We start from the raw sequence: 26,798 nt of genomic DNA, 5'->3' as shown, positions 1-26,798 counted from the left end.
CCATGAGAGACTCTGGACTTGGCAGCAGCATGAGGAGGCGGTATATAGGGGCCCATGGCAGATTAGGGGCCTGGCAGCAGCTATGGGAGGCCCGTAATCTGCCAGCACCCTATGTCAAAAAATTCAACACACCAGCAGTGTGAAGAGACCTGAATGTGGCACATGGCAGAGTGTGGCGATGGAAACAGCAGCAATGGGAGGCCGTACAGGGACCCATGAGAGACTCTGGACTTGGCAGCAGCATGAGGAGGCGGTATATAGGGGCGCATGGCAGATTAGGGGCCTGGCAGCAGCTATGGGAGGCCCGTAATCTGCCAGCACCCTATGTCAAAAAATTCAACACAACAGCAGTGTGTGAGGAGACCTGAAAGTGGCACATGGCAGAGTGTGGCGATGGAGACAGCAGCAATGGGAGGCCGTACAGGGACCCATGAGAGACTCTGGACTTGGCAGCAGCATGAGGAGGCGGTATATAGGGGCCCATGGCAGATTAGGGGCCTGGCAGCAGCTATGGGAGGCCCGTAATCTGCCAGCACCCTATGTCAAAAAATTGAAAACACAAGCAGTGTGAAGAGACCTGAATGTGGCACATGGCAGAGTGTGGCGATGGAGACAGCAGCAATGGGAGGCTGTACAGGGACCCATGAGAGACTCTGGACTTGGCAGCAGCATGAGGAGGCGGTATATAGGGGCCCATGGCAGATTAGGGGCCTGGCAGCAGCTATAGGAGGCCCGTAATCTGCCAGCACCCTATGTCAAAAAATTCTACACACCAGCAGTGTGTGAGGAGACCTGAAAGTGGCACATGGCAGAGTGTGGCGATGGAGACAGCAGCAATGGGAGGCCGTACAGGGACCCATGAGAGACTCTGGACCTAGCAGCAGCATGAGGAGGCGGTATATAGTGGCCTATGGCAGATTAGGGGCCTGGCAGCAGCTATAGGAGGCCCGTAATCTGCCAGCACCCTATGTCAAAAAATTCTACACACCAGCAGTGTGTGAGGAGACCTGAAAGTGGCACAAGGCAGAGTGTGGCGATGGAGACAGCAGCAATGGGAGGCCGTACAGGGACCCATGAGAGACTCTGCACCTGGCAGCAGCATGAGGAGGCGGTATATAGGGGCCTATGGCAGATTAGGGGCCTGGCAGCAGCTATAGGAGGCCCGTAATCTGCCAGCACCCTATGTCAAAAAATTCAACACACCAGCAGTGTGAGGAGACCTGAAAGTGGCACATGGCAGAGTGTGGCGATGGAGACAGCAGCAATGGGAGGCCGTACAGGGACCCATGAGAGACTCTGGACCTAGCAGCAGCATGAGGAGGCGGTATATAGTGGCCTATGGCAGATTAGGGGCCTGGCAGCAGCTATAGGAGGCCCGTAATCTGCCAGCACCCTATGTCAAAAAATTCTACACACCAGCAGTGTGTGAGGAGACCTGAAAGTGGCACAAGGCAGAGTGTGGCGATGGAGACAGCAGCAATGGGAGGCCGTACAGGGACCCATGAGAGACTCTGGAACTGGCAGCAGCATGAGGAGGCGGTATATAGGGGCCCATGGCAGATTAGGGGCCTGGCAGCAGCTATAGGGGGCCCGTAATCTGGCAGCACCCTATGTCAAAAAATTCAACACACCAGCAGTGTGTGAGGAGACCTGAAAGTGGCACATGGCAGAGTGTGGCGATGGAGACAGCAGCAATGGGAGGCCGTATAGGGACCCATGAGAGACTCTGGACTTGGCAGCAGCATGAGGAGGCGGTATATAGGGGCCCATGGCAGATTAGGGGCCTGGCAGCAGCTATGGGAGGTCCGTAATCTGCCAGCACCCTATGTCAAAAAATTCAACACACCAGCAGTGTGTGAGGAGACCTGAAAGTGGCACATGGCAGAGTGTGGCGATGGAGACAGCAGCAATGGGAGGCCGTATAGGGACCCATGAGAGACTCTGGACTTGGCAGCAGCATGAGGAGGCGGTATATAGGGGCCCATGGCAGATTAGGGGCCTGGCAGCAGCTATGGGAGGTCCGTAATCTGCCAGCACCCTATGTCAAAAAATTCAACACACCAGCAGTGTGTGAGGAGACCTGAAAGTGGCACATGGCAGAGTGTGGCGATGGAGACAGATGCAATGGGAGGCCGTACAGGGACCCATGAGAGACTCTGGAACTGGCAGCAGCATGAGGAGGCGGTATATAGGGGCCCATGGCAGATTAGGGGCCTGGCAGCAGCTATAGGAGGCCCGTAATCTGCCAGCACCCTATGTCAAAAAATTCAACACACCAGCAGTGTGAGGAGACCTGAAAGTGGCACATGGCAGAGTGTGGCGATGGAGACAGCAGCAATGGGAGGCCGTATAGGGACCCATGAGAGACTCTGGACTTGGCAGCAGCATGAGGAGGCGGTATATAGGGGCCCATGGCAGATTAGGGGCCTGGCAGCAGCTATGGGAGGTCCGTAATCTGCCAGCACCCTATGTCAAAAAATTCAACACACCAGCAGTGTGTGAGGAGACCTGAAAGTGGCACATGTTTGAGGCATGATTCATGGCGGATTTAGTCAGTTGTGTCAGGAACTGGTGGTTTGAAATCCAGACTAATCCACGCCTGATTCATTTTCACAAACGTGAGTCTCTCCACACTTTGGGTGGACAGTCGTGTCCTCCGCGGAGTTACAATACCTCCTGCCGCACTAAACACGCGCTCCGATGCCACGCTACTGGCCGGGCATGACAGCCTTTCAAGGGCAAATTCAGCTAGTTGTGGCCAAAGGTCAAGTTTCGTTGCCCAGTAGTCAAGGGGATTGTCTACCTCGGTTGGCAGGGTGCTGTCCAAGTAGGCCCAAGCCTGTTGTTTGAGCTCCTGCTCCAGGTCCACCTGATGCTGCTGCTGCTGCTGCGGCTGGTTAGTAGTTTCCTCACTGCGCTGGTGAAGAAAGCTACTCATCATCGACTGCAGACTGAGGCAGCCGCTGCTGGTGGAGCTGCCACTGCTCCTACCACCCCACCCCTCCCCTGCTGCCATGGCAGCGGAACGCGAGCGCACAGGGCCCACAGTGTCTGAGGATGGACGTTGGCGCACAAAGGCAGAGACCAACTGACTACATAGGTGGTTTTTATAGTACGTAATTTTGGCCTCCCTCTCAGCAGGTGTGAAAAAGGCCACCATTTTGGACCGGTAGCGAGGGTCCAACAAGGTGGACAGCCAAAAGTCATCCCTCTGTCTGATGGTTATTATTCGGCTGTCGCTACGCAAGCAACCGAGCATGCTATGGGCCATTTGTGCCAAGGAATGCGAGGGACTCCCTGCCTCCATCTCCACAGCATACTGCCACGGTGCGTCTGGGTCCTCTGTCTCCTCCTCCTCCTCCTCTACCAGATGCTCCTGCTCCTCCACTCCTGTCCGCTGAGTGGAAAAACCACCCATTTCACTCAATAATTCCTGAGCACAAATGTCCTCCTCTACCTCCTCCTCTTCTTCCTGTCCTGCCCCCACAGGGGTCATGTGGCGTTGAGATCTGTGCGCCACGTCTACCGCACCCTGACCAGCCATTGTTAACAGCATTTGTTCCAGGACGTGCAACAGAGGAATGACGTCGTTCATCCCATAGTCCTGCCGACTCACGAATAGCGTGGCCTCCTCAAAGGGCCTGAGCAAGCGGCAGGTGTCACGCATGAGCTGCCAATGGCTGACATCTAAGTTACACAGGGGAGTACCTTTATCCGCTTGTAACATAAGGAAATTGGTGATGGCCTTTCGCTGCTCGTAAAGGCGGTCTAACATGTGTAGGGTTGAATTCCACCTTGTTGCAACGTCGCAGATCAGGCGATGCTGTGGAATTCCGTTCTGCCGCTGCAGCTCAATGAGGGTGTCCTTTGCGGTGTAGGAATGGCTGAAATGCATGCACAGTTTACGTGACATTTTAAGGATGTCTTGCAGTGGGATGGTGGATTTTAGGAACCGCTTGACAACCAGATTGAACACGTGAGCCATGCATGGCGCATGGCACAACCTTCCTTGACGCAGAGCAGACACCATGTTCTTTCCGTTGTCGGTCAACATGGTTCCGATTTTAAGTTTGCGCGGAGACAGCCATCTGTCGATTTCTCTGTTCATTACACTCAGCAGTTCCTCCCCTGTGTGACTACGTTCGCCAAGGCATACCAGGTGCAGCACAGCGTGACACCGTTGCGCCCTGCACATGTGATATGCCAGTCGGGTAATGGGACTTGGCACGGGGGTGGCGGCTGAGGACACGGCGGAAAAAGAGGTGGTAGAGGCGGACATGTTTGCTGGACCAAGGACGTGCAAACGTGGAGGCAAAAGCGTCGTGACCTGTCCAAGTTGCTGGTGCGGCTGTGCCGGCACCACGTTCACCCAGTGGGCCGTAAATGACATGTACTGTCCCTGACCGTAGTTACAGCTCCACACGTCGGCGCTGCCGTGCACTTTGGCAGAGACCGACATGCTCAAAGACTGGCCCACCATCTCTTCTACATGTGAATGCAGGGCTGGCACTGCCTTTTGGGCAAAGAAATGACGGCTTGGCACTCTCCACCGCGGCGCGGCACAAGCCATCATTTCTCGGAAAGGTGCTGAGTCCACCAGTTGGAAAGGGAGGGACTGCAGCACCAGCAACTTGGACAGGAGGACGTTCAGCTTTTGCACCGTCGGGTGCGTGCTCGCAAACTGTTGTCTCTTGGAAACGGATTCCAAGAAAGACTGTTGACGGAATCCGAGAAGAGGAGTAGCAGGAGAAGGAGCATCTGAACGAGCGGAAGATGCCAACGAGCGACAACTCCCCTCAGCAGAGGTGTTGGAGCCTTGACTGGCTGATAGAGGGTGATTGACGACGTCGGGTGACGGAGCAAGTAACGGAGCGGGTGATGGAGCGGGGGCTGGGGCAGGCAGAACCGCCTTATCTTTATCACGGTTTTCCCAGGCCAACGAATGGTGACGCTGCATATGCTGACGCAACGCTGTAGTCCCAACATGGGCCCCCTGGCCACGCTTGCATTTCTGGCCACATAGTTGACATACGGCTACGTTTACTTCCTCGGGCGGCTTGACGAAAAATTGCCACACCACCGAGTAGGAAACTTTGCCCCCGCTACTCCTCACTGGCTGACTGCTACTTCCTCCGTGCGCACCGGCACCACTACTGGCCGTGGTGGTAGGCTGCAGTGGAGCTGGTGCTCTACTCCGTGGCCGTTTGGCTCCACTGACACTGATGCGACCCTGCTGCCTCCTGGGCAACCCACCGACTGTTTCGCTCGCTGCCAAGCTGGCACCCTCTTCTCCTGATGATGCGGAAGAAATTGCCTGATGACGACGAGGCAGCCAAGTGCGATCAACCTCCTCATCATCAGGTACGGTCTCCGCCTCACTACTAGCCCCCTCGGCTGCGTCTGGGTCAGGAGACAGACCTGTCTCTAGACCGGCTACAGAGCCACTCTCCTCGCCAGTACTTCTTCGCCTGGCTGCTGTAAAGGCCGATGTCTCCCCCCGTTCCTGACCGCCCTCTGTTAGCTCTTCCTCACTGTACAGTGGGGCTGAGCCCACAGCATGCGATACTTCGCTTGGTGAGGGAACAGCAAAGGACAGGGGCAGGTAGAGGACATATGATTTCAGTGGGCTTGCTCCCGGGCCATGCCAACTAACGGTTGTGTCTGACGTACCCACCGACCGTTGGCTGTAGGTGTCAGAGGTGACCTGGGAAGAGGAAGACGACCGAGCCAACCAATCAATGACAGCAGGGTTGTCGGTGGAGACACGACCGCTGGATGACACCGGGAGCACTGGCCTCTGGCTGCGAATAGTGCTGCCTCGACCCCTTCCTCTGCTGCCACGTCTGCTTGCTCCTAAAAAATTGCCTCCTCTGCCACTCCTCTGCATGTTGTCTGACATACTCTTTAATTCAACGATTATGTGTCCCTGAGTAACAATTCTCTGGCACTCAGTAACAATTCTGTCTGTCCCTGAGTAAAAATTCTGTGGCCCTAAGTAAAGTTTCTGTGGCCCTGAGTAACAATTCTCTGGCACTCAGTAACAATTCTGTCTGTCCCTGAGTAACAATTCTCTGGCACTCAGTAACAATTCTGTCTGTCCCTGAGTAAAAATTCTGTGGCCCTAAGTAAAGTTTCTGTGGCCCTGAGTAACAATTCTCTGGCACTCCGTAACAATTCTGTCTGTCCCTGAGTAACAATTCTCTGGCACTCAGTAACAATTCTGTCTGTCCCTGAGTAAAAATTCTGTGGCCCTAAGTAAAGTTTCTGTGGCCCTGAGTAACAATTCTCTGGCACTCCGTAACAATTCTGTCTGTCCCTGAATAACAATTCTCTGGCACTCAGTAACAATTCTGTCTGTCCCTGAGTAACAATTCTCTGGCACTCAGTAACAATTCTGTCTGTCCCTGAGTAAAAATTCTGTGGCCCTAAGTAAAGTTTCTGTGGCCCTGAGTAACAATTCTCTGGCACTCAGTAACAATTCTGTCTGTCCCTGAGTAACAATTCTCTGGCACTCAGTAACAATTCTGTCTGTCCCTGAGTAAAAATTCTGTGGCCCTAAGTAAAGTTTCTGTGGCCCTGAGTAACAATTCTCTGGCACTCCGTAACAATTCTGTCTGTCCCTGAGTAACAATTCTCTGGCACTCAGTAACAATTCTGTCTGTCCCTGAGTAAAAATTCTGTGGCCCTAATTAAAGTTTCTGTGGCCCTAAGTAACAATTCTCTGGCACTCAGTAACAATTCTGTCTGTCCCTGAGTAACAATTCTCTGGCACTCCGTAACAATTCTGTCTGTCCCTGAGTAACAATTCTCTGGCACTCAGTAACAATTCTGTCTGTCCCTGAGTAACAATTCTCTGGCACTCAGTAACAATTCTGTCTGTCCCTGAGTAAAAATTCTGTGGCCCTAAGTAAAGTTTCTGTGGCCCTGAGTAACAATTCTCTGGCACTCAGTAACAATTCTGTCTGTCCCTGAGTAAAAATTCTGTGGCCCTAAGTAAAGTTTCTGTGGCCCTGAGTAACAATTCTCTGGCACTCCGTAACAATTCTGTCTGTCCCTGAGTAACAATTCTCTGGCACTCAGTAACAATTCTGTCTGTCCCTGAGTAACAATTCTCTGGCACTCAGTAACAATTCTGTCTGTCCCTGAGTAAAAATTCTGTGGCCCTAAGTAAAGTTTCTGTGGCCCTGAGTAACAATTCTCTGGCACTCCGTAACAATTCTGTCTGTCCCTGAGTAACAATTCTCTGGCACTCAGTAACAATTCTGTCTGTCCCTGAGTAAAAATTCTGTGGCCCTAATTAAAGTTTCTGTGGCCCTAAGTAACAATTCTCTGGCACTCAGTAACAATTCTGTCTGTCCCTGAGTAACAATTCTCTGGCACTCCGTAACAATTCTGTCTGTCCCTGAGTAACAATTCTCTGGCACTCAGTAACAATTCTGTCTGTCCCTGAGTAACAATTCTCTGGCACTCCGTAACAATTCTGTCTGTCCCTGAGTATGAATTCTGTGGCCCTAACTAGCGTTTCTTTGTCCCTAAGTAACAGTTCTGTGGCCCTGAGTAACAATTCTGTGTCTGTGTGAGTAACAATTCTGTGGCCCTAAGTAACAGTTCTGTGGCCCTCAGTAACAGTTCTGTGTCTGTGCGAGTAACAATTCTGTGTCTGTGCGAGTAACAATTCTGTGGCCCTAAGTAACAGTTCTGTGGCCTTCAGTAACAATTCTGTGTCTGTGCGAGTAACAATTCTGTGTCTGTGCGAGTAACAATTCTGTGGCCCTAAGTAAAGTTTCTGTGGCCCTAAGTAACAATTCTCTGGCACTCAGTAACAATTCTGTCTGTCCCTGAGTAACAATTCTCTGGCACTCAGTAACAATTCTGTCTGTCCCTGAGTAAAAATTCTGTGGCCCTAAGTAAAGTTTCTGGGGCCCTGAGTAACAATTCTCTGGCACTCAGTAACAATTCTGTCTGTCCCTGAGTAACAATTCTCTGGCACTCAGTAACAATTCTGTCTGTCCCTGAGTAAAAATTCTGTGGCCCTAAGTAAAGTTTCTGTGGCCCTAAGTAACAATTCTCTGGCACTCAGTAACAATTCTGTCTGTCCCTGAGTAACAATTCTCTGGCACTCAGTAACAATTCTGTCTGTCCCTGAGTAAAAATTCTGTGGCCCTAATTAAAGTTTCTGTGGCCCTAAGTAACAATTCTCTGGCACTCAGTAACAATTCTGTCTGTCCCTGAGTAACAATTCTCTGGCACTCAGTAACAATTCTGTCTGTCCCTGAGTAAAAATTCTGTGGCCCTAAGTAAAGTTTCTGTGGCCCTGAGTAACAATTCTCTGGCACTCCGTAACAATTCTGTCTGTCCCTGAGTAACAATTCTCTGGCACTCAGTAACAATTCTGTCTGTCCCTGAGTAAAAATTCTGTGGCCCTAATTAAAGTTTCTGTGGCCCTAAGTAACAATTCTCTGGCACTCAGTAACAATTCTGTCTGTCCCTGAGTAACAATTCTCTGGCACTCCGTAACAATTCTGTCTGTCCCTGAGTAACAATTCTCTGGCACTCAGTAACAATTCTGTCTGTCCCTGAGTAACAATTCTCTGGCACTCAGTAACAATTCTGTCTGTCCCTGAGTAAAAATTCTGTGGCCCTAAGTAAAGTTTCTGTGGCCCTGAGTAACAATTCTCTGGCACTCAGTAACAATTCTGTCTGTCCCTGAGTAACAATTCTCTGGCACTCAGTAACAATTCTGTCTGTCCCTGAGTAAAAATTCTGTGGCCCTAAGTAAAGTTTCTGTGGCCCTGAGTAACAATTCTCTGGCACTCCGTAACAATTCTGTCTGTCCCTGAGTATGAATTCTGTGGCCCTAACTAGCGTTTCTTTGTCCCTAAGTAACAGTTCTGTGGCCCTGAGTAACAATTCTGTGTCTGTGCGAGTAACAATTCTGTGGCCCTAAGTAACAGTTCTGTGGCCCTCAGTAACAGTTCTGTGTCTGTGCGAGTAACAATTCTGTGTCTGTGCGAGTAACAATTCTGTGGCCCTAAGTAAAGTTTCTGTGGCCCTCAGTAACAGTTCTGTGTCTGTGCGAGTAACAATTCTGTGTCTGTGCGAGTAACAATTCTGTGGCCCTAAGTAAAGTTTCTGTGGCCCTAAGTAACAATTCTCTGGCACTCAGTAACAATTCTGTCTGTCCCTGAGTAACAATTCTCTGGCACTCAGTAACAATTCTGTCTGTCCCTGAGTAAAAATTCTGTGGCCCTAAGTAAAGTTTCTGTGGCCCTGAGTAACAATTCTCTGGCACTCCGTAACAATTCTGTCTGTCCCTGAGTAACAATTCTCTGGCACTCAGTAACAATTCTGTCTGTCCCTGAGTAAAAATTCTGTGGCCCTAAGTAAAGTTTCTGTGGCCCTAAGTAACAATTCTCTGGCACTCAGTAACAATTCTGTCTGTCCCTGAGTAACAATTCTCTGGCACTCAGTAACAATTCTGTCTGTCCCTGAGTAAAAATTCTGTGGCCCTAATTAAAGTTTCTGTGGCCCTAAGTAACAATTCTCTGGCACTCAGTAACAATTCTGTCTGTCCCTGAGTAACAATTCTCTGGCACTCAGTAACAATTCTGTCTGTCCCTGAGTAAAAATTCTGTGGCCCTAATAACGTTTCTGTGGCCCTAAGTAACAATTCTCTGGCACTGAGTAACAATTCTGTCTGTCCCTGAGTATGAATTCTGTGGCCCTAACTAGCGTTTCTTTGTCCCTAAATAACGATTCTGTGGCCCTCATTAACAAGTCTGTGTCCCTGAGTAATGGTTCTCTGTCCCTAAGTAACTTTTCTCTGTCCCCAATTATCGTTTCTGTGGCCCTAACTCTGTCCCTGTCCCTAGTACAGAGCGGTCTGCCTCTGTTCAATGACTGCAGGCAAATGAAGAATTCCAAAATGGCCGCTATTTATAGCTCGACCATTACACAGTGCTGGCTGGCTGGCTGCTGATTGGCTGATGCGATCACATGTAGTTGAGGAATGCATTATGGGTCAGCGCGCCTTGTCTGCGCGCCTTCCCATACATCCCCGCTCCGTCGCCGCACATGTCAGCCGCCATTTTCTGAAAAATTTCGATTCGCGCGTCCGAATTAGGCTATTTTTCGGATTCGGCACGAATCAAAATTTTTCCGATATTCGACTCGAATTCCACTTCGGATACTTCGATTCGCTCATCTCTAACCACCATGTATGTTCCTTTTTTGGCTTGTCCCTGTATGATTACTCTTTTTGTCAATATATGATTGATCTTTGTGTGTTATATTTTAGAGTTGATGTATCCATTTCTTCCCCCTGAAGAAGGAGTTATTTTCCAAAACATGTTGGGATTTGGGATCTATTGAAGAATACATTCTAACTGTCCAAGCTATGTTCAAATGATTAGCAGTCTATATATGGTATATTTTTTATATGTACTTGGGTACAATCATTATGTATTGTAAGCTAAGCTTCCTCTTGTATTGTATGTAAAGGTCAGATGGTCTAATTTAATTTGTGTTTTTTTTCATGTATATGTAATAAAGAATGATAATTTTTAGATGACACACTTTATCTTGCTTCTGCCTGAAATATTGCAACTCAGTTTAATAAAAGTGTTCAAACTTAAAATGCATTTGTTCTCCCCCCCACCCCACTCTTTTATACACCTTTCCCTGATCTAGCCAGATCACTCACTATATTACACAGCCACGTATGATGATATAGTCATATCTGGCTGTGTTTCTTTGGATGCAGTGTTGGCACGAGCTACGTGCATTAGTTTGAATGGGCTGCAAACACACCAAAATGGACCAAAAACAGACCACTGCATTATTGTGCGATGTGGAGAGGTGCAAAGCATTTGTGTTGGAGGCACGTTGAATGGCACTGCAATGCAATAATACATGTATGATGTGTTGCAGCACGTTGTGAAATATGTGAGGGGTGGGGCAAAACATGTTGGGGGCATGGATGAATTAATGTTACCAATCAAGCGAGATGTACAGCGACTAGGCTAGCTCTTCCTATTTCCAAAGAGTACTGCCTCAATAATATTACACAGAAATGAAAAGAATGCCATTTCACAGATGTATTTTTATGCTTTGATATTTGAATGATCTATATCTGAAAATAATAATAAAGTAATTTGTACCTTCACAGTTGTTTTCTTCTCAAACTTAAAAGCCTTTGTCTGACCATTTTCTAGGTAGACTTTAAGAACATTAGGCATGAAAAGAAGTGAATTCCCCTACAACAGAAAGACCATGTTAGAAACAGATAAGGTGGGGTACAAGATATTTATGTAAACATGCATGGAAGATCCTAAGAGAAAACCATATTCCATTAACCAAGATTATATCTGCTGTACAGACTGCAATACTAGGAAATCCATTTTACAGTAAATTACAATACTGTGTAATGGCAAGTAGCAATGGAAATTGACAGGGGGCAGAGGTTCACAATATACTCAGGAAATAAGTAAGATAAGTCAGTAAATGATACAGGGAGAGTAAAATACTGCTAGAAAAATTACTCAGACTTCATTCTTAAAGGGAATGTAAAATCTGTTTCGTTAGTATTATTATTTTTCTTCATTTAAAAGTGTAGATTAAAAAAATAATAATAATTTGTAGTTAAATATTTGTAATGCAATCCTTGTAGACTTGTTAGAAAGTAAAAATTAAATATACAGTGTACCTGATTTAAACATTTAAAAATTATCTAAAATTTACAGCTTATGTATTCCCTTGAAGATAAACATAAATGTGAGGCTGGATCTTTAACATTTAATGCAGTTGGCCCAGTAAGGCACAGTTCACAATCATGTGTTTTAAAATGGTACATTTTCTTTTAAATCCGGAATAGGTGAAGGAGCACGCATGCTCAGAACGCATGCTGCCCCCTCCGCTTGCTAACCCTGAAGTGACCTCACTCAGGGGCGGACTGACAACTCAGGGGGCCCCCTGGGCAATAGGGGATCATGGGGCCCCTGTATCCTTGCCCAAACTCAAAAAAGCCTATGAAAAAGGTACCAGGGGTATCTCATGGGGCCCCCTACTGACCCCGGGCCCTCGGGCAGTGCCCGAGTTTGCAAATGTTCAGTCCGCCCCTGACCTCACTCTGTTGCCCACAGCTTCCTCAGCCTGTATGAGCACTACAGGAAGCACTGGAATCCACCAGCGCCGCCACTAGCTTGCTACTGGATCACAGAGACACCCAGTAGGACTAACAGGGAGTGCACAGTGGGACTTACATGATTACAAAGTGTGATTCTTTCTACCTTTTTGGGTTGCCTACCTTTCAACTATTAAAGTGTTTTGAGCCTACTACACTTAGAAGTGCTGTTCCCTTGTGTTCTTGTGCCTATAGAGTCCCTTCTAGCTTGTTTGGAACTGGCTGCTCTAAAGTGATGGCACAACTTGGACTTTTAACCCAGAGGCTTTATACATGCCTTTATAGATGCTTCATATGTTTCTATGGATAGCCTTAAGTGATATATAGGATTCTCTCATCTGTGCGCTAAATATTCCACCCCTATCTTCCTTACTGTTAAATCGTACCACGTGTAAAATCCATAAAAAAAAAAAACACACACACTCTGCTCCAAATTAAAAATGCATGGGTGTGAATCCACTGATTTTAAATAATGTACACCCCTTTGTTGACCACTTGTTATTTTCACAGAGCTATGAGAATCCCCAGGATTGAGAAATGGACAATACTTAAGTATATGTTTTTTGATGACTTCTAGGGTGATATCTTTTTCAACCCTACAGTTCTCACGTGACTTGGAGCCTGATGCCCCCTTTCAGTGCTTACTGATAAAACATTTTCTCTAGCAGCTTACCTCCCATGCCAAAGGACCCCTGCTATCACAATTTTTGAGCATAATTTAACACAAAAACCTGCAGAACCTGGCCATTATATCATTTTTATACAACCTACTTCTTACACATTTACCCAAAGTCTTACCCTTGTATAAAAAGCTAATTGCAATCTTCAGATGCACTGGTACTTAGTTCTTTTACAAATCTCTTGTTCTACCCCTGTCAACTTAGCTAGTTGCTTTTGTGTTTGTCAGTCAGAGGCATTCTTTTTGCATATCTGGCGGTAATGTCTCAAAGCAAAAAAGGTTCTGGAATAGACTCCATTGACTGCTTTATACCGTGGTTGGGGCCACGTATCATAAAGACTAAAGGGCTCTCCTTAACAATAAACCTGTCTGAACATCTACTCATTTTAAACTGGTCACCCATATACTCATGGCTGTTATGTGGGTATTTGTCAGGGTGTTGATATTCTTCAATAATTACAGACGTCAAGGCCCTAGTTTCTTAGGTTATATTATATGTAGGGTTGCATCGATGCCAATACCGTTACTAGTAACAGAGCCGATACTTAGTATTTCCACAAGTACTCTTGCAAATGCTCTGATACCTGCAACCTTTGCGGTGCAATTTGAGCCCAAACAAAATGAGTGGGCCCAAATTGCAGTGCAAAGAATTGCATACGATTTGAACAAGAATGCGGTGTGATTTCTGTCCGAATCACCTGCGTTTTCCAACACTGCTCATGTGTGAACTCAGGCTTGTCATAATGACTTCAGCCTGGGTTCATATAGGAGCGGTGCAGGAAACCGCATGCAATTTGGAAAGAAATCGCACCACATTCCTGTTCAAATTGCATGCGATTTGAGCCCATTCATTTCTTATGGGCTCAAATCCAACAGCAAAGGTTTCGGTGCTCGGTATTGGTGAATACTTGACTAAAAGTATCGGTACTCGTACTCGCTGGTAAAGAAAAACTGTACCTGTGCAACCCTAATATGAAGCTCACTGTATTACAGAAAAGTGTTCAAATTTCACAAAACTCTGGATCCTATGAATTGATGCCAACATGCCTCCAACAGTTCAGATGGACTCCCTAACAATCTAGCCTCAGTACTTTTATCAGGACAAACACCTTCCCCTTTTTGCAACAACCCCTTCCCTTTTCCTTCCAGAGGTACTATAGAGGAGAATCCCCTATTCTGAAGTCCTTCTTTTCCTCAACCATGGACAACCTTTTTGTTCTGCTCTCCCCCCCCCCATTCCTCCTTCTCCTACCCCCTTTGTATTCCCTTAACCTTTTCTTTGTATACCCTTCCCTACTAGCAAACATCCCCCTCCTCCTTTCCTTCCCTGGTTCTTTTGCCAGTTTATTTTGGATGGCTGAGAAATAAATGGCCTTGTTTTTTTTTAATTTACTGTATGTGTTGGTATTATATGTCTGCATCGACATGGAATGCAATTTTGTCAGTTTATGTCTTAAAAAGCATATGTATCTTCCAGTGCTTTTTATTAACTTCCCTGTAATAAAATATTTTCGAAAACAAATATCCACAGATTTTAAACCAATAAACAGCATATGCCTACACTATGAAAAACCCACTCACCTGAGTGTGTCCATTGACAATCACTTCTTCTGCAAATCTTACTTTTACTGGATTTCTTTTTAATCTGGCCCTCTTTTCTGCAGTAAGAAAAGAAGATTTGGGGCTCTGTGTAAAACAGAATAAAGTTAGTGTACATGAGCTGTCTTCCTGGAGTTATTACCTATTTATTCACATCTTATACCATACACATTACAGTCTGACTGTACAATATCTTTTAGACCTACCAACAACTATGTAGTGCAAGTGCTTGCCTAATTAGATACAATTGCACGGCTTTCGGATTCCATTGTTTTGGTAAAACTAAAGATGTTTATACAAAAACTGTACAATCAATTAGTAATGTGTATAGCCAGCTTACATCATACATGTATAAAGATAAGAAAACTTTCTAAAATGCCTTCAAAAGAGTGAACATGTGGGCTCACTTCACCTTCTAAAGTAGTACTAGCATTACAAAACAAACATCTTCGGATCCTCAAAATTCCCATATAATCTCATCACAAGGGAGACTAACCATAATTTAGAATGGGGGTAACTAAAGAGCGATATAGCTCCATCTAGATTGAAGCTCTAACCTAGAAAAATAATTCCCTTATCACTTATCTTTTGTTGTAGTAAATTTTGTTTTATTAACAGATAAAAAAGATATCCATGCATTTGTATCAGAAACAATATGTTTGATATAATATGTACAGAATGTTATCTATAATCAACATATGATAGAGAATAAATAAGAAAACACGATAATGTAACAGGATTCAATAAAAAGGAAATAAGAAAAAGAAGTAAGAGCTGTGTTCACGGTAATTCTGTTAATGACTAAAAGTGTAGTATTAGTAACCTTATCGAAGTTTTGTACATAGCTTTGTAGAAAGTTAAACATTTTGATATCATGGTGATGATACAAAGAAAAAAGTTTTATGAAATTAATTTAGAATAGTATTTAACCCATTTTTGGGTTTGGTAGGTTACTGCATGTCTAAATGTTGAGAGTCAGAGACTTAGCTGTGATTAAACTGCAGCTAAAACCAGTGGTTTCTTGAAGGTTGTAGTTTGAGTTAAAATGTAGGAGAAATGTTTTTGAAAATCATCTTTCCATTTCAATTCATGCTCCTCTATTTTCAAAAACCATAAAGATGGTCATATGTACTGTATTTTCCAAGCCAATGTATTTACTCAATATGTAGATCAGCCTTTGTCAGCCAGGGTGCTGTCTGAGTTCATCAGGGGTGCCAACAAAATTGAAAAAAAAAAAAATTCAACAAGCCAGTATGAACTCGCTGTATTTAGTTGAGAAAGGCTGGTATAATAATGTGGACAAGGCTTCTGAGCGAGTATATGAAGCTGCAAGTTGTCAACGTTATTTGCTAATAGAATGGGAAGGTGAACTCCTCCTCTTGTCTCGGCAATCTTGCTTTACACACAAGTCTGTCCTTACCATGCTGAAGTTTTCTTTTTTTTTCTTCTTGTTTGGACTTACCTGTTAAATCCTTTTCTTGGAGTACATAGCAGGACATCAGCTTATTCAAAGACTACTGGGTTATATGCTGCTCCAGTAAAAAAGCCATTCTTTTCTTTCAGTAGACAAATCACACCCATTACCTAACCACTAGCAAGAAACTGAGAAATGTTGGGAGTGGGAGGGGTTATATAGGGCTGTCCTAACAATTTTGTTTGCCAGTGTCCAATTATTTGAAAGTGGGAGCATATAAGTAAGTGGTCTATGAATAAGTCTGTGTCTTGTACTGTAAGATTAAGAGAAGTATATTCTTTCTAACTTCCAAGTGTACTTGGAAATGGAAGTTCCCATGCTTCTGCACCTAATCCCAAAGGGAAAATAACTACCATATTGTTATATATAAGTGGCATGTGGTTTTTGCATTTTATCTGTAACCCAGCAACTTCTACCATTTTCTGTTTCTGACAACGTGACCCCCTACTTCCAGTATGTCAAATGGGCTGGTACTTGTACACCCAAGTGGCAATGGGAGAACTAATGTAAGAAAAAAAATGTATATATAGAATGGAATGGTCAAAACCAAGTGTTAGAATTTTCGCAATCTGTGTCCCATTGGGAAGGTTACTCTTCTGTTCTTGGGATTTAGACACTACTGAAAGTGGAAAATCTCTCCAAAAGTAGGGAAACCATATCTTAGTTGCCTCCAAACAAGAACCTTAATTGGAAAAATGTTCATCCATTCCATTTCTAATGAAAGCTTACATTTTTGGATTTTCCCATAAGTTTTTAACTGTTGTGAGTGCAGCTGAGACTAAAAAAACGGTTAGGAAATGCTGTAAGGTGACAATATGCCTTCATTCCTGTCTTATTGCAGGTAAAGTGCATTTTTGGGGAAAACAAACTGGTGAGGCTCGTGAATTTGTAGGTCAAATAATATCTGCCCCACCTGTAGGCTCCTTGTTCATATGTGAGAGCCCTCAAAATCAAAACTTCCATGGATTACTTAACACTTTAAATGGGGTAGACTGATTGCATTTGTTGCACCAGGATCTCCCTGTCTGCCTTTTGTCCATGCCTGCCAGAATAGGACAGTTGTGTGCATCTTCCCAGGCTCAAGTTTCCCATTGATGGTAAGTAACCTTAATGTTTAGAAATTTTAGATTTTGTATACTTTTAAAGTGACTAAAAAAAAGGTTAAGAAATGCTGCTGTAGACAAGAATTCCCTACATTCTTTCCCCGTGCACTTGCATATGTTATTGTATTACTCATTCTGAGACATTGCTATAACAGCCAATCTTGTTCAAAAGAAAAGAAGGACTTCCAAAAAGCTTACCAATATCCTTGCATTATGTATTCATGGTGCAGTTATGCAAAGATTGAGACCCAAGGCTGGTTCAGAGAGTAGACAGATTGGGTTTTGTTTTTGGCAACAAGAGTGCAGTTTTCCTTCACAAAGACAGGTAAAGCATTTATATAATTTTCTTTAATTGTTGAACTTGTATGTGTGTCTTTTTTAAGTCTGACTAACTATTTAACTATAAAAAAGAAAAGAAGGAATTCCTGATAAACTGCCACCATCTCGATGGTGATGGAACCCCCTACCCGTACCAATGGGACTTTGAAGACATCATACATAAAATGTGTAAACTCTTCATTCAAATAGAGAGTTTACACATTTTATTTATGATACCTTCAAAGTCCCATTGGTACAGGGTTTTTTTCCCACAATTTTTCCAAATATTTTATATCAGAATCTGATGCAGCTGTGCATGGTAGCCAATCAGCTTCCAACTTCAGCTTGTTCAATTAAGCTATGGCAATAAAACCTGGAAGCTGATTGGTTTCTGTGCAGAGCTGCAGCAAACTGACTCTCCAGTTTTAGTAAATAACCTCCTATGTGACTAGTCCAGTCATCAAGTCAAATTGGTTAAATTCAAAGAATACACCATTCTGATCAAATACACCATACAATGCAAAACACAGACAGGGTTCTTCTATGCATAGTCCAAGTATACCACAAATAAAAACATTAGTTAATATTAGTATACTACAAATAAAAACATTAGAGTAATACTTACTGAGGTATTTCGAAGAATTGTTATATTAAGGGTGTCAACAGAATCCCTGTAACAAAGGAACATACATTTTTTATACCTTGTGTTCAGAACAGAAAAACATTTAACAATAATTTACAGCTAGTACTTAATGAATGCAGTTACATATTTTCTGACTAATAGCAGAATTATTTTACTGGTTTCTGAAGTAACAATGCTACTGAAGCTTTAGGCCTCATGCACATTGGACATTTGTACAGCTACCCCTAGTGGCATCTGGTGGGGGTTTTTTACTGCCTCTAACCTCCCCTGCATGTTATCTTATGTGTCTATGCACACATAGGATTTTAGCAGTGTTTTATGGCAGGAGAGTTTAATGGCAGAAAAAAAACACTGCCAGGACATCCTGGAGCAGCAGTGTTTTGGCTGAAAAAATTCTTAACGCACTTAAACACGTGAAACTGCGCCTAAATGCTAGGCGTGTTAAGTGCTTGAGTGTTAATTTATTTATTCTGGCCAATGGCATAACACCCAAATGCTTGATGCAGGTGGTACACATTTTTATAAGCGTCAAGCATTTTTTTGGCCAAATGGCTCCTGACTTCTAGGGGAGTTAAAATTAAACGTCAGTGTGCATGAGGCCATATTATTACAGCACCATCCTTAAATTGCTGATTAGAAATGAAAAAAAATCCTCCAATCATCTGCTCAGCTGGGTGAGTTTAGGCTGGCAACAACATGTGGTGTGGAGCTAATAGGTTGGTACCCAAATTGGAGGAACAACACACAGAATCCAGAGCAAGGGTTGAATTACTCTTGTGTTGTAGAGTTGCTAGTAAACGGTCAACAAGGCAAATGGCCATCTGTAATCACTAGCACTAGTACAATGGCTATTGTAACTGTGGCACTTTGATGTTGGAACAGTTACAGATACTCTTGAACTAGCAACTCGGTAATCACTGGCAGTACAAGAAATACGTTAATGTTGGCGATCCACAGTATGTCTCAATACTGCAGATGTCAAACATGTATGGCCTACATTCTTGGGCGCTGCATCTGCAAGAGGAGTGGCTAACTGGTGAAGTGGCGGCACAAGTGGATGGTGAGGAAAAATATCAAACCTATGTAGTACAATGGACAGCAGATTATACAGTAATTTCCCTAACTTTTCCCTCCTTGTGCAAGAACCTTTCTGTAATACTAAGTCACTGTACCTTACAAGCGTGGTTCCTCTCCCCACTCCATCTACTCAGGTAATGCACGCCAACCCCAGTAAGGCACTGTTATTTATTAGCGCTGCCCATACTAAAGATGGCCATCAAAGATCACTCAGGGCAGCAGTGTCCAATCACACTACAGCTCCTCTGATAACACCTATGGAGTATGTGGAGGAACAATGTTCCTCCCATCCTTCACTTCTACCTGCACAGCAGCACAGCAACACAGTGTGCCTACAAACAGATTTGCAGAATTCTGTTTGGAGCTTAGTGGTTGAGGACCACCTGATGGAATTTTGCAGGACAATAGTGTTGTTGCAGAACAACATTTCTGACTGAGTGTAATCAAACTACTGTATGAAGTCACAATCATTTTATAGTTTTCTAAAATGAGTGTTTATAATTGAAGGTAATCAGTTTGTAAAACTGCAACATTTCTGTCATACACAACTGTCATTTACTGTATACATGTTTTTTTATTGTTAGGGTTAATATGATGGCTCCTGCCTAGCTTCTGATATAGTGTACATTACAGATAGTTTAAAATAGCTCATTGGCATTTCGGATCAGGGCAAAGACAAGCATGATATTTCCATGCTGTATTTTTAAATTTTACGTTGCAAAATGCTTTATCAAAAGAAAAACATACTCATATGATATGTGATCAGCAATCACCCATTTCATTATGCAAAACTCCGATCTAATATTCCCTCAATGAGAACTCATAAATAAATAGCTACATGCAATCGCGTAACTATAGCTATAACAACCCACACGGCTGCTATGGGGCCTGGGAGTTGGAGGGCCCCTTAGAAAATCTATATGCATGTGAAGATAACACAGATCCGGTACTATATCATTAAAGTCAGAGAGATTGCAGTTGATGCAGACCCTGACCGCCTGAGAAATCTCCAATAAAAAAAGCTATTGTCACATGCACAGGAGGAGTCTTCAGGATCAGTCCTAGGCAAAGCACCACTTGCTTTCGCTGAGCATTTTTTAGCTGCACCAAAGCCCAGAGAAATTATACTTCCAAAATTATCAGTTGATTATGTAAAAAGATTGAGCTACAAAGACAGAGTATTTAGCTGGAAAATTTAAGTTAAGAGTGTATTTCCTGCACTGGTCTTCCCTGGAAATTTTAATCCCCAGCATTAGCCCCAGGTAGTGTACTGACTATGCGGACAGCTCTTCTGCTTGTATTTCGATTTTGCCATACTTCAAGTTAAAGAGGTTCTTCAGTCTTTTTAAAAAAAAATAAAAGCCAGCAGCTACAAATACTGCAGCTGCTGACTTTTATAAAATAAACGTGTCTAGGGATCCAGCGCTATCCTCACCCAGGCTGGTTCTTTGCTGGTCTTTGGGTCCCCGGCACTGCCATGCTGACTGAGGAATGCCAGCTGTGACTCCTTGCGACTCCACTGTAAGTCACGCTGCACCCTGCGAATGTTGCCGCAGCCTCCCGGGACCGGTGAGCTGTCCCAGGAGGTTGCAGGTGTGTGTCTGGGGAAGATTTCCAGTGAGATCACCTAGGCCACAGGTGTCAAACTGGAGACCCTCCAGCTGTTGCCAAACTACAAGTCCCATGAGGCATTGCAAGATTGACAGTTACAAGCATGACTCCCAAAGGCAGATGGGAATTTTAGTTTCGCAACAGCTGGAGGGCCGCCAGTTTGACACCCCTGGCCCAGGCGACTTCCAATGGTATCGCCTAGGCCACAGGTGTCAAACTGGTGGCCCACCAGCTGTTGCCAAACTACAAATCCCATGAGGCATTGCAAGACTGACAGTTACAAGCGTGACTTCCAAAGGCAGATGGGAATTTTAGTTTTGCAACAGCTGGAGGTTTGCCAGTTTGACACCCCTGGCCTAGATGATTTCCAATGGGATCACCGAGGCCACAGTTGTCAAACTGGTGGCCCTCCAGCTGTTGCCAAACTACAAATCCCATGAGGCACTGCAAGACTGACAGTTACAAGCATGACTCCCAAAGGCAGATGGAAATTTTAGTTTTGCAACAGCTGGAGGGTTGCCTATTTGACAACCCTGGCCTAGATGATTTCCAATGGGATCACCTAGGCCACAGGTGTCAAACTGGCGGCCCTCCAGCTGTTGCCAAACTACAAGTCCCATGAGGCATTGCAAGAATGATAGTTGCAAGCATGACTCCCAAAGGCAGATGGAAATTTTAGTTTCGCAACAGCTGGAGGGTTTGACACCCCTGGCCTAGGTAATTCCTGTGGAAGAAGGAGGGGGTGCCTGCTGCTCCCCCCAAAAAAAGTCCAGCAGCTCAACTTCCTTTTAAGAGTGAAGTTCCCCTTTAATACCACTTTACATATCACTTGACACTTCCAGGTACCACAAAGACAGGTTGGTTGGGAGCTCCATTGAAATTTTTCTATGGGGCCTTATGGTCTGCAGCTGCACCTCTGGCTACATGGGCAGGTATACTGTAATATAGCATTGAAGCATAGGGTGACTATTAATCCATGCACAATCTATTGAACAAAATTGCTACAAAAATTAGACTTGTCTAAGAACAGCATATTAACACACAAAATCATTTCATTCCAATTCCTGCATAAATATCTTACAACACAAGAATTAGAATAGGTAGTTGTGGTATCTTTATTTTTTCCACTGTCATGCATTATCCAGCATGGGTAACGTACTGCTAAAAGCCTGCTCCTCTGCACTTAGCGGCAGACAGTGGCAACATATAGGAGACATTACCTGATCATGTCGACTGCTTTCTGAGCATGAATGTTTTCCACATTTTCATTGTTTATTGCACATATCTGGTCAGCTGGTAAAAGCTTTCCTTCAGCCGGACCTCCTATGAAATGTAAGATAGAAAAGGTTGTATATACATACATGTCAATAGATTCTCATTAGATTATGCCATATGATACAGTAATTATGCCGTGGATTGTGCACATTGTTTTTTTGCTGTAGGTCTCTGAATCCCTGATTCTCTGTAGATTATATTTACATATGCTATTTCACTATTGAGCTATAAATGCTTAACCACTTGCCCTCCTGAGGATTTACCCTCCTTCCTGATCAGGCCATTTTTGCGTTATGGCGCTACGTTACTTTAACTGACAATTGCACAGTCATGCAACGCTACACCCAAATGAAATTTACATCCTTTTTTTCCCACTAATTGAGTTTTCTTTTGGTGGTCTCTGGTCAGTTTTTATTTTTTGCGCTATAAAAAAAAAAAGACAGACAATTTTGAGAAAGTTATGATGAAATTTGATTTTTTTTAAATTTTTTTTACTGGACATGTTTAATAGCAAAAAGTAAAAAACAATATTTTTTACTTTTTGCTATTAAACATGTCCAGTAAAAATTTTTAATCAAATTTCATCATAAATTTAGGCCAAAATGTTTTCTGCTACATGTCTTTGTTAAAAAAAATCCCAATACATGTATATTAATCGGTTTACATGAAAGTTATAGCGTCTACAAATGGCGCTATAACCGAAGGACAGCTACAGCGCAGTTGTCTGGTTCTGGGATGATGTCCATGGATGTCATTCCAGAACATGCCCCCTCCATCGGTGATCACTGTGCCCGACAAACACAGATGATCACGGGATATGGTAAACAGCCAATCATGGTGGCCTTTTACCACGTGATCAACTGTGTCCAATAACACATCATCGGGAAAATTCAGTTGCCGGTTATCGGCTGCACTTTCCTCACGCTGTCACAGCGTGAGGAAAGTACTGCCAATAACCGGCAATTGTCAGAGAAGTGATCAGTGCCCAGCAATGCCGCCCACCTGTGCTTAGCAGTGCTGCCCACCTGTACCCATCAGTGCCGCCCACCTGTGCTCTGCAGTGCCACCCACCTGTGCCTAGCAGGCCTAGCAGTGCCAGCCACCTGTGCCCATCAGTGCCACCCATCTGTGCCCTGCAGTGCCACCCATCAGTGCTGCCCAGCAGTGACACCCATCAGTGCCCAGCAGTGCCGCCCATCAGTGCTGCCCATCAGTGCAACCTATCAGTGCAGCATCATCTGTGCCAGCTCATCAGTGCCACCTATCAATGCTGTCTATCAGTGCCTCCTATCAGTGCCCATCAGTGCTGTCTGTCCGTGCCACCTCATCAGTGCCCATCAGTGCTGCCTATCAGTGCCCATCAGTGCTGCCTGTCAGTGCAGACTTATCATCACACATCAGTGAAGGAGAAAAATTACCTGTTTGCAAAATTTTATAATAGAAACAAAGAAAAACCTTTTTTTTTTTCAAATTTTTTGTTTATAGCGAAAAAAATGAAAAAACCCAGTGGCGATTAAATACCACCAAAAGAAAACTCTATTTGTGTGAAAAAATGACACAAATTTCATTCAAAGTGCCACAGCGCTGAAAGCTGAAAATTGGCCTGGGCAGAAAGGGGGTACAAGTGCTTGGTAGGCAAGTGGTTAAAGGTTTAGTTTGCAGCTTTACCTTGCATGTACTTTTAAGCAGGATTTTAGTCAGGAAATAATTGTCAGTAAACACATGTGATATCTGGTTATGTGCAGCTGTTGATTCTTTTCAGTTGTGAATCTTAAGCGGGCCATACATGGGTTGAATTCCGAAAGAATTTTCTTTTGAAAATCTTTTCTATGAATTTTCATTTCATTTCTATGAATATCCATTCGTGGGCAGATTCAAAATATATAAAATGAAGTGGCCATGTGTACTAAATATTTGCGTGTGGCAGACATTGGACTTTTATCTATTATACTGCACATTGATAGGTTGAGGCAGCTTGATTTTCCAAGTTCAGTTTGATGAAACAATGGTTTGTTTTGGCTGTTCTGGTTTTGTATTTCAGGTTCATTCTTTTTGTTTGTTTTTTTTTTTGTTATTTTTCTTTTATGGAAAAAAAATGTATGGAAAATATTGTGGTTTTGGATCCTCTGTATGCACTGATATATACTCCTGTCGTATCACAATGTTGTAAACTGTTAAACCCAATGCTATCCCCTGTCTGAGATTGGGGTCATATGTCTGTGTATGTATATGAATTCAAACCTCAATAAAAAAAAAGATCTAATTTAAAAAAAAAAAATCAGTGGCCAGAGTTCCACTGAACTTAAGCAACTCTTCAAAATTTAGAGGGCTGATCCCCAGAATGGTGTTCATTTTTATAGTATTTGCGTATAACTTTATTGTTGTAAATCAATAAAACTTTAAGTAGAAAAAATGTCCACAATAAATAGTGCCAAAGTGTTCTTGGGCTTGAAGTTCTGTAACGGGGGCACGCACAGTACTTTTACCTGCTGCTCACATGCTACCAGGGCACACCGGGCTTGAAGTCTTTCAGTATTGTTTTTAGATACAATTATATGAGATTGGCTTAAGATAAATCATGTTATTGGCATTTATTATTACTTAAAAAAAACTTTTTTTTTTATAGTTTGCAGCCTTACACAGTGGTTGTGCTTTGATGCTCCTTTTCACTGACTGATGCATTGTAAACAATATACTTACAATGTGGCTAATATTTAATTTACAAACTTATATTTTTTACAAATATATAAAAAAAAAATGGAAAAGCAAATAGTGCAAGTCAAACCAAAATAGGTACACACTACAATAATTGCTCAAAATACGTGCTCACGGAAAACATCCTATACTTTTCCTATAATAGGAGGGTAGTTTGGTTGTCTCCAATTCACATGCTGTGCTATGCTTTATTTTTGGAATGCATTCTTAGGATTACATTTTTCACTATGCTTGAGGGCCAGGCAAATTTTTAATTTATTCAGAAGAGAACATTTACCTGCATTGACAACTGTAACAGTAAGGGGTAGATTTTGAGATATATCAAAGCCATAGTTTTCAAAATAAAGATCTTTCTTTATCTCTAACGTCAGCTTCAAGGAGCAACCATACTGATTTGGACCAATAGGTGGACTCTCTCCAGTCGAGACCCTTGCACTGTGTAGAAGACAATACAAGAAAAGACAAAAACGCTAGATGAATTAGCAGCAGCATTTGAATGAAATTCTATTGCATAAAAAGGCAGGCATACCCCCTATGACTATGTGCTAGAGCACGAAACGCATAAGGAAGGAGCTGCAGCGTGCTGACATCACGCCGCCAAGGCCCATGCTGGAACGGCGGCCATCTTTATCTTCAGCTTTTGGTCAGTTTATGTTTGCTTTTACTCTTGTTACTTACCTGTGTATGGATCAATAAAGCCCTTTTGAAGCAGTATCATACTATTCTGGCACCCTTTCTTGGGGCTCTTGTTGAGCCTTACCACCCACAGAGCCCACAGTGGAAGGAAGTGAGAGGTGCTACATTCCAGTGATGACCCAGAGGGGAGTCCATACCAGAGTAGAGGTGTCCATAAGAGGACCCAGCTGGCTTACTGAGATATAATTATTCTCAAATGCATGACGAAATTAAGCATCTGGTGAGTGTGTAATTCTGCTATTTTTTTCACCAGAAGATACACAGAGGATCACCTTTGTTGAAAATCTCACGTTTCTTGATATACAGATTTTGTCACCTATAAGCACCATTGTCACTTTATTGGAAGTAAACTTGCACCATTGTCACTTTATCCTTTTACCTATGCTGATATATGCGTATTTATGCTGGTGTCACTTTACTGGTGTTGATTGATTTATCATCTATATTAGCACCACTTGCACTTTATACATTATCAAGATTTATTCTGCATAATTGCATTATTGATTGCATGGTATTTATCAGGTTATTCTAGCGCTGCACCTTATTATATCAAATGAAATTCTATTGTCATCAATAGAGTACCTAGTTTTCAAATTAGGTTTTTTTAAATGACATATTTACAGTATAGTGCAATATAAACATCAAATAACTCAAATAGCAGATCCAGCTTAACAGTTGTAAACTTCAAGTTCACATACATTTGGACTGGATGTGGTTTGAACCGCATCCAATCCACATGACGTGAAATAACATTGCTTCCTATGGTGCCTGCTTACATATCTTCAGGAAGTTAAATTTGGTCCATAAGTTCCTTTTTCAAATGCTACACTGAGTAATGAATATGTTGCCAATGCAACATCTTAATGAAATACAGTAAATGCACCTAAAGGATATTATATAAAAGTGGGATTAAAAAATGTTACCCCAACATTTCACATTCACAATATGTGCCTGCTGTACAATGTACTTGTATGAAAAAGTATCCTGTTCTCTTTGTATTGCTTCCATTGTGTGAAATCCACTGGCCTCCATTCCTGACCATGGGTATCTTTACTGATTTAATGGTTTATTTTCCAATTTTGATGTAGTCTATGGAAGTTTTCATTGTATCTTCTTATTGCTATGCCTTTCCTGACTGACTCAAAGATGTAGGCATGTAAAATTATTTATTGAATGTAATAAAAAAAAACAAAAAATGCTGGAACCAAAGTGGATTAAAATTTAAAGAAAATTGCTAAGAGGCAGAATTTTTTGACAGATGAAACTTTCAATGTTTCTTCTGGTGTATGCATAGTTTATATTTTAGGTTGTAAAGAACAGGACTGTTCTGTTTCAAATGCTACTTTATGCATTGACATACCTCCTTAACCCCTTCACGCCTAAGGGTAAAACAAATCTTAATGCCTAAGCACAATTTTGCAATGTTG

General features: G+C 43.4%; 1 protein-coding gene across 1 annotated transcript in view; it reads right to left on the bottom strand.

Annotated features, from left to right (window-relative positions):
* Positions 1–26,798, bottom strand: part of FRMPD1 (FERM and PDZ domain containing 1) — a 128,103-nt gene that overhangs the window by 94,032 nt on the left and 7,273 nt on the right. Inside the window, exons 2-7 of the mRNA XM_089670914.1 lie at positions 24,953–25,110; positions 21,906–22,008; positions 17,980–18,025; positions 17,497–17,499; positions 14,442–14,546; positions 11,160–11,255 (exon numbers count right to left, since the gene is read on the bottom strand). Of these exons, the coding sequence (XP_089527040.1) occupies positions 11,160–11,255; positions 14,442–14,546; positions 17,497–17,499; positions 17,980–18,025; positions 21,906–22,008; positions 24,953–25,110 (511 nt within the window). The remainder of the gene's footprint in view (positions 1–11,159; positions 11,256–14,441; positions 14,547–17,496; positions 17,500–17,979; positions 18,026–21,905; positions 22,009–24,952; positions 25,111–26,798) is intronic.

This window comes from Staurois parvus, unplaced genomic scaffold (assembly GCF_062004578.1).
Source record: "Staurois parvus isolate SC_StPar_1 unplaced genomic scaffold, SC_StPar_1.0 ptg000096l, whole genome shotgun sequence".
In the NCBI taxonomy this organism is placed as follows: Eukaryota; Metazoa; Chordata; class Amphibia; order Anura; family Ranidae; genus Staurois; species Staurois parvus.
This window is presented reverse-complemented; position numbering and strand designations above follow the sequence as displayed.